Here is a 9,241-nt window from a genome sequence, read left to right as displayed (position 1 = left end):
AGTGAATAGTCATAAGTAAAGGCCCCTAAGTAGAAATTTTCTCTTGTGTAGAAACTTGCTAAAAATGGAGATACCTTTAACAATGTATAACATTTGGATCTAAATTTTTTTAGGAGAGTGAAAGGAAAGTGAATAATTTTCTTGAATAAGGTACGGAGAAATGTTTGTTTGTTTGTTTGTTTGCCAAAACAAGAATTGTTATTTATCCCTATTAAGTTTTTATCTCTTAACTCTAAAATGGATAGTACAGGAGAGAAGGACACTTTAGTCAAGGAGGATTCCTTTTCCTCATCTGTCCTTTTCTCTTTCAACAGGTTGCAGCATATCTTTCTGAATTTGCTATTTTCTCATTCCTTTTCTGGTTCCTAGAAATATTTACATGGATAAGAATTGTGATTCACAGTGATTACACTGATAAGAACAGTGACGTCTTTTGTTTGAGCACGTAGTGTAAAAGCGTGTCACTCATTGAGAGAGCACTGCAGGTCTAAAGTGGAGCCTTCCAACCAAAGGGAGTTTCTCTGTTGTGCCATGAAAATCAGGCTGTATTTGGAGATTCACTTCATCTCATCGTTTCATTGTGTGCTTTGCATTTTGGGGTCAAGGATTACAGCTAGACTGGCTATAGAGAAAGCATTGTTTTTATATCTTCCGTAAGATTTTAATATCTCAAGTGCATTGCTAGTATTTAAAATCTGTAAAGGAGCAGACCTGCCCATAGTGATTCCTTATTACAGTGCTTATTTGTAGATACAGCCATAACACTGAGCCAAATTATAATGTCTGCTATGTTGTGTCTGTCATCAGCATAACCAAATTTTTCAAGTAATTTCATGAAGCATAACTGTTAAAAAAAAATATCAGACCAGAAATAACAGAAAGTGCATCCTGAAGTTTAATGTTTGATTTATATTCAAAAGCAGGATGGACCTTTTGAACAAACTGGCCAAAAATAGGCTTCTCCATGTTTTCATGGTACTTCAGTCATTCAATTTGATCTTGTTCAGAGTTCATTTAAATTCTCTGTTTAAGACGAAAATTTTATTTACCTACAGTGATACTGAAATAACAGCAACTTCATCCATGAAAGGAACAAGAAGTTGGTATAATCTCCTCCACAGCTCCCAAGCAGAAGATGGGGAGATATAATTGCTTGTGAGCAAGTGATTGTTATTATCCTCCAATGTCTTCTTGGAGAAAAGATTGTTGAAGCACCATGTAACTATGGAAAACACATCATTTTGGTGTTACTTCATCAAAAATTTATTGAACCATCTGACAGATGTGAAATAACAGTCATCTCACATTTTATTCATAACGGGAGGTTTATAAACTACTGGGACCACTTTTACTTTCATAATTTCTATGTAAAAAGACAGAGGAATATCTAAGGACAAAACATAACACTGAAGTTATTTCACTACAATTCTTAATGTATTTCAACAATAAAAGGAAGCTATATGTTCTGAGAACTGAAATGTCTTCTTCAGCTTAATAGTATGAGGGTAAGGATTCATTCTTGTTGTGCTTAACAGTCCTCTTTCAATCCATTAGTAGTATGTGACTGTGATATTATTCATATTAAATACTTTTAATTTCTATTTATTTATTTGTTTATTATACTGGGTTGTAGACCTCAAAATTGCAGTATTTTGAACTCTTAATTTTATGGTATTCCTGAACATAAGTTATTTACTGTGGTATGGAGGAATGATACGTTTTCCTGTGAAATCAGAAGACATAACAAATTTTTCCACTCTCTGTTTTGTATTTACAGTCATTAAACTCAGAACTGTTTACGTAAGTTTAATTAGGATACTGCTATGTTTTAAATGAACTTAAGTAGACATTTGCATAGCCAAAATATCTGTGTAAATCTGTGTGACTATCTTTAGATCCCCAATGGTTAAATGTGCAGTGTGGAAATGATATATGTACATCTTTGTGCAAACTGAGATTTGCATTTCTGAAAAAAAGGAAAAAAAAGGTAACATTTCCTTCAAGGTAAGCTCTCCAGAAATAGTTTTAAACATACATTGCACAGACAAATAATTTGGGAAAATACTTCCTGAATTAATGAACCCATTGTAGTTATTATTTAAGTTATGCACAGTATTTTCATGTTTTACCTTTTTCATGTAAATACAGCAGTAGTGAAACTTTTTATTAGTTTCATTCTACTCATAAGTTGTCAATTGTGTTCCTGTAAATAGTCAACAATAATTCAACACTTCCTATTTTTAATTACTTTTGGGTGAAAAATGCTTATCTTTAGAATCATATAATCATAGAACAGAATTGTGGAATCACAGAATAATGGTGTCCAGAACTACATGGAGTTACACTGGCAAGTCTCCAACCCCCTGCAACCTCTTCGGTTGACAAGGAGTGCTGGTAGATGGTAGAAAATGGTTTAGCTATCGCCTCCACCAGCTACCTCAGTACCCTCAGGTGAATCCCATCTGGCCCCACAGATTTGTGACTTTCCAGCTGTAGTAGAAGGTCTTTAACTGATTCCACCTGAATCATGGTAAGCGTATTCTGCTTCCCATCTCAGACTTCCAGGTCAAGGGGTAGAGTATTCCAACGATAACTGGTCTGACTATTAAAAGTGCCTAGAAGGCATTGAGAGGTCTTCTCTAAATGCTGTAAAAGATGAAGATTCACCTTATATTTGTAAATTTTGTTGTTGATGTTATTTAATTAATAAGAGATCGGAAAGATAGGTGAGTCATTAATTCCACTGTGTGATAACAAAGAAATTTAGAGACTAAGGGAGGAGAAGTACTGTCAATTTTTTAAAGGTAATTTCTGAAAGCTCTAAGCTGTAAACATAACATTGAACATTTTATTCTCTTTTCTTTCTTTTTTTTTTTCTTTGCTTCATGCAAGGACAACATCAAATAGTTTTCAGTTGTTGTTTAGTACCTTCTACCACTGCACTTCTAATATTTTAAAGCGAGGATTGTATGTGCAAATGGTGTTCTAGTTTGAATATTAACTAATTCCTATAAAACATCAATTTAGTAGCTTGAGTGAAAAAACTTTCTCTCCTGAAGACAGTTTTCTAATTTTGGACATCTTAGCTGGATAAACATGTTCATTGTTTCCATGGTTTTTTATGCATATGTATCTAACTTTACAGGAGGGTCTATCCAATTTAAGTATTTGAAGGCAATTTGAGTTTGCACTGAGGAAATAGCAATGTCATTAGCTTGTGAAAGACTTTAATGATTGTTATTTACCAGAGTAGTATATAATCAGCACAGAATACATTAGACAGAGTTTTTTAAATTATAGCTTAAGTCATAGAAGTGTGAGAATTACATCTTGGAAAAAAGCCATTTATTCAAAGTGCAAAAGTCTTTCAGTGATGTTTCTATTTTCTTTAATTATCAGGATATCTTAGTTTTGGACATTTCTGGTATACTCCCTTAAATTCTACTTCCCTTTCATACGTTTCCAAACAAAACATTATTCAGTGTACACCCTGCAGGTGTATTGGCCAAGATTCACTTTAGAATTTATGGTGAACAGATGTTCAATTAATATAAAACTTGAAGTGTAAGAAATTAATCACTACAAGTTACTACTGTCTTCCTTTTACAACTTTGAATGGACAAAATCTTCAGGGTGTTTTTGTTTTTTTTCCTTGACTTTCTTATGTGTTGAAACAATTTTGTTTTCAAAGACTGAAGCATAAAATTGGCAAAAATATCCCATTCTGGGATTGCAGCTCAAGGAAGAGAAGCAGACATATTCCAGATATTATTGAGTGACAATCCTGTTTTCATGCCAATTTAGTCTTATGTCTCTCCTGAGACAAGATGCTGCAAAATACACAGTGCTGAAACACGTTTAAATTTAGTGACTTAGCTTCCTTCCTTGAAAAGCTGAGAGAATTCTCAAGAGAAGTCTCATGGCTCAGGCATGCCTTGGTTAAACTGCATTACCACAGTTGCAAAAAAGCAGTATAGAATCAACACAAAGAGATGAGTCCAAAATCCAAATACTGAACTGGAGAAGACAATTAAGAAATGAGATTGCTTATCATAATTATGAAATTGAAGGAGAAAAGGAAAATAACACAAGCAAGCAACTAAAACTTTTCTGAAGGGCAATCTGAATTTCTTATTGCTCAGATTATGACATTTTAATTTTATTTTTTGTACTTTGTTGATAGATTTTACTTTATACATCATCACAAGCTGCATAGCTGCAAAATTTCTTCATCAATAACAAGAAGTAGGACAGATTAAATTATTGAGTACTTTAGCATGAGTTGATTTCACCATCCTTCCCAGGCAGATATTTGGTCTTGCTGGATGCTGAGATTGTGTTAGTACCTTGTGCTATTCATGTGAGTTGTTTAGTTTGTTTCTTTTCCATTTTGAACTAGATTCATGAGATCTATATTCATGAAAATACTATGGTGATCTGATAACACATGGACAGACTTTATCATTAGATGTGTCTGATTGTAATGGTATCATTCTAAACCTAGTATCAGTGCTAAGAATATCATGATTCATGTTCCTATTAAATAATGAAGATACCTATACATTAAATGGAGGTTGTTTTTTTTTATGGTTTTTTTCTTTTCGTTTTGTTGTTGTTGGGTTTTTTGGTCAAAAGATAATATGCAAAATCTTCTATGTTGGTAAAAATCTAATTACTGAAGTCTCAGGATTCTCATATTGGTAGTTTCTATTGCTAGTTTCTCTCTGCTTATATGTTCCCTATGAAAATGTGTTTGGAAACTGTAGTGGAAATGCTAAGTCACGGCTAGAAAAAGTGACTGAGCACTGAGTAGGAAGGCAGGACCAACCCAGGACAGCTCAGGTGCATGCAATACACCTACAATTGAAGGGGTGGAGCCAGGATCCACCCATTCCCAGACCTCATTTAAGGATTGGCAGTGGAGGTAAGAGTATCTTGCTGGAAGTCTCTGCGTGTCTGAGGCCTTCTGAAGGCATGCAGTTTCTTTATTCCTTTGCCCATTGGTGATGCATTTGAGCAAGTCCTCACTTGCTGTAGTCTAGGACCTTGCTGCTCTGCTGTTACTGCTGTTACAGGTAACAAACTGCATTTAAATGATGATTCAACAAATTGCTGCTTCCTTAAATCTGGGTCCAACTGTGAATAATATTGTTTTATTCTTCGTCTTAACCTTGTTCTTGCAATTGTCTAGTGACTTGAGAAGGGTAAAAAGAGGAGGAAGGTCTGTTTTTGGTGTTTTACTTTTATTATAATTTCACATGACTTGATTTTTTTCAACTATTCTTCGTCTTTGTAGGGTGATTGAATGTCTTTGTCATGCAAGAATGTGCTAATGATCTCTCTTCAGTTTCTTGTATACTACTAATGTATCATTGAGTAAAAGCACCTTCCACCTTCTCTGGTAGATATCCACTAAGATACAGGGAACGTTTAACAGTGGTGATTGTAGGCTGAAGAAAAAGCAAACTTTCTCAGCGTGAATACATTTTATGCAAAATATGCTTTTCCAGCTTATGAAAGTATGGTAGAAAATCCACATATTTTGTACAAACAAAAGAAAAAACAGCACATTCTGGTAAATATGTAGTAAATCATACTGAAAACTATAGGTCAGAATTGTCCCAGTGCTGATGCTTTCCTGTTGCCAGTTATTCTTGTGCTGAGTGCTGCAGTGTAGGTCGATCCAGCAGAGGAATATTTGGTTGTACAGTATAAATGTGAATTATGTGCAAATAAGATCTGCATCATTCTACTCACTGTAACATTGAAACAATGCATGGTATGTGTGTACAGGCATCATAGTATTACCCCTATTTAAAGGTGCAGGTTTTCTGTTTTCGTTTTAGAAAACTGTTGTGTGCTGTGGCTCCTAAGCAGCCCCATCGTGAATAGTGTGAATGTGTAATGGATAAGTCATGTTCTTGGCAGCAGCACCTGCAATGGGGAAAAAAGTCTTAATAAAAGCAAAAGTTTGGTGCATCTAATTTGTTTCCTTTTTCTTTTGATTAAGTTTAACATTCTTTTTCTGTCTGTTGTAGTACCTTTATTTTGATGAGGTCCAAGTAAAGTCTCTATGATTAAAGGAGACAATCTTGATTTGGTTTAATTGATTTGGAATAAATTTTCATAAAGAATTAAATTATTTTTGTTCTCTCTAATTTAATACTTTTTCATCTGCTTGAAGACATTTTTTCACACAAATTAAAAAGTTGAAAGGGCTTAATAACTTAAGACAAGTAATATGCCAGTTTTGTTAAATCAGTTTGCCTGTATTTGTATGCAACATTTTTAAGTCATGCTTGGCAATTTAAATTGACTACTGCAGTTTGGTAATATAAAGATGATGTATTGTTATCTGAATCTACAAAAGGATAAATAATCCTTTAAATGTGTTGGCCATGGCCTTCTTTGAAAGTTTGATTTGATTTTGTAGTTGTTTTCGTGACACTGTTTTGTTTCAATTTTTTGTTGTTGTTGTTGTTACTAATTGTGTAACATATATTCTTGCCTCAGAACAACTAAGTGACTTCCCCCCCCCCCAGTTATTGTAAGGATTGACTTCTTATGAATCCTATAAGAATAGAGGGGTTTGGGTGGTAATCCCAGCTCTTGAATGATGGTAATGAACCATGGAATGTCAGAACAATTTATCTGACATAGGCAACTTCATAATCATATAACTTCAAAGACTTTACTATTTATCTGTGGTTCTGAACATAGTTATTTTCTTTTTATTTGCCTTTCTCCTGGCCTCCTTGAAATATGTGAAGTTGTCATGTTAAATAGAAGGTGGCAATATCAGTGCTTTGATCAGAATTTCCGTTACTTCGTCCAAGAAAATGTAAATCAATATTCTTGTTTTCTACACCCAAGTGTTTTCTGTGCCCATAACTCATACTCAAAGAGAAATGTACTTTTTAAAATCTTGCTGTAGCATCCATTACTCTCAGTCAGTATCTTTGTATTATGATTTCCATATAATTCTGAATGTTGGATGAATTTCCTCTAGGAATTTGCTGAGTTTTAGAACTCTAATGTGAAGCCTTTATTTCAATTTTCACATTTCTGTTTGTCCTGACACACATGGACTGATGTGTCTATTTCAATGTTATTATTTTCAAGTGATTATTTTATGTTGTAAACAGCTGACAAGTGTGGAAAATCTGAAGACTTTAGGTTGATTACAATCAAAATATAACAACTGGTGTCTCATTACTTTCACATTGAAATATTACATTATTCTTGGATATGGGAGCTTATTTCTTATTGAGCCTGAAAATTGTGTTATCGAGTGGTAAATTGCAATTCTATATTTTTGTCATAAAACATAAATTCAACAGTAGTTATAGCTGGAAACTGATCTCTAAAATAAAGTGACTAGAAAGTTTTCAATGTAAGTTTAAGCTATTTAAAAATAGTTGATTAATGACCAAAGAATTCATAAATCATAGAACTGGAAGGACTGGAAGGGACCTTCTAGACATCATGTCCAGCTTCCCTGCTAAAGCAGGCTTCCTAGACTAGGTTGTACAGGTAGGTGTCCGGGTGGGTCTTGAACATCCCTATAGGAGGACGCTCCACAACCTCACTGGGCAGCCTGTTCCAGCTCTCTGTCACCCTTACACTGTATAGAAGTTCTTAAGCACACTTGTGCTGAACTTCTTATGCTTCAGTTTGTGGCCGTTTCCCCTTGTTCGATTGCCACGCACAGCTGAAAAGAGTTTGGCCTTGTCACTTTGCCTCCCCCGCATAAATAAAAAATTGCTTATACGCTTGAGTGCATAATGTCTTCTGATGGAAAGTTTAGCATTTGTTTCCATTTTACATGGATTGGGAATTTGTTAAATATATTTACAAAAATGTAGTCAAGACAAAGCTTTGTTTAAAGTCATGTATCTACTTAAATCAATAACTTTCAAACAGCATGAATGTGGAATAAAACAATTCTGCAAAAAAAACTGTCTAGGAAAATCTTTTCCCAGTTTCTTATTAATGTTCAAATAGTTGTTACTGGGTAATATAAATACATTCTTCAATACAATACCTTCAACAGTCCCTTTCCAATTATTGCTTTTATGGTATTAAATATCACACATTCTGAAAATATTAGAAATAATTAGAAAATATAAATCTAGAGCTACTAAGCACATTAAGGTAGTTAACCAGTAGCAAATTCCTCAGCAGTGAGGGGCAAAAACTAATTGTATTTTCAATTAAATTAGTCTCAGTCTCTCTCAGACAGTGTCACAGCTGGTGTCCAGTTACTAACATGGTAGGGTCTGAGATTTTGACAGGCTCCTGCTCACACTCTGTGTTCTAGTTGTGGTGCCTGGAGTTCTTCCACATTTCTTATGACTGCTCTTGAGTTGCATGTAATAAAGATAAGAACCTTTTCTATCTCCCTCTTCACATTAGAGATGGAAGTGCTCATCTATTAAAATAAATCCCATAAAGCAAATATTTGTAGGACTCTAACTGTAAATTGAGGAAATCCATTGCTTTTATTAAGTGGGAAAGACCTAAAATAAAGGAATGGAGACACATTAAATCTTAATTTTGCCCTGCAGTGATACCATCAGAGAAGAAAATGAACGAACTTGCCATTAAAAATCAATTCAGTGAATCTAGGGCAATTATTTACTAATCACAATTACTTATTAATTTAATGTGCAGTCACAGAAAGGAAGTTATACAGCTATCAGTCTCGTTTGCTATGTCTTATGCTTGCGTAACATACATGCTGATGTAGACCATCAGGGAGTTCAAAATGTGCATAGCGTGATTGTGGAAACAAAGACATGTTGCTTTGTCTATGAGTTCATATATCATCCAAATGTATTTGGATAATGTTATCGAGGTGAGGATTTACTTATTTACTGAAGTGCTTGTAACATGCAGAATTCGGGGTTTCTCAGTTCTTGAAACCTATTTAGAAAAAGAACTCAATACTTGTATGTTATTCCTTCTGTTCCCTCTATAAGGAAAAGAAAAATGTAATAATACTTAATTAGCTTTCTAGTTTCACTGAAGGTTTTATAAATGCTTCATTATTTTAATTTTCATGGGTAGCTCCTTCCAATGGAATTTATTGGTGAATAAAGCTGAATTAATTTCATATTACCACTGTGAAGAGGAGCGGCAGCTCTGGACTCATTTTTCTTCTTTGATGAATACAGCATAAGCTAACATAGGTAGTCACTGATTATGCCATATAGATTGCATATTTATCTCATTAAGATTC

The 9,241-nt window shown here is 34.2% G+C and overlaps 1 protein-coding gene across 1 annotated transcript in view; it reads left to right on the top strand.

Moving 5' to 3' along the window:
- Positions 1 to 5,305, top strand: part of LOC109365368 (maestro heat-like repeat-containing protein family member 2A) — a 149,965-nt gene extending 144,660 nt beyond the window's left edge. Inside the window, exon 7 of the mRNA XM_031557171.1 lies at positions 5,297 to 5,305. Within this exon, the coding sequence (XP_031413031.1) occupies positions 5,297 to 5,305 (9 nt within the window). The remainder of the gene's footprint in view (positions 1 to 5,296) is intronic.
- Positions 5,306 to 9,241: the final 3,936 nt, after the last annotated feature.

Source organism: Meleagris gallopavo, chromosome 1 (genome assembly GCF_000146605.3).
Source record: "Meleagris gallopavo isolate NT-WF06-2002-E0010 breed Aviagen turkey brand Nicholas breeding stock chromosome 1, Turkey_5.1, whole genome shotgun sequence".
NCBI lineage: Eukaryota > Metazoa > Chordata > Aves > Galliformes > Phasianidae > Meleagris > Meleagris gallopavo.
This window is presented reverse-complemented; position numbering and strand designations above follow the sequence as displayed.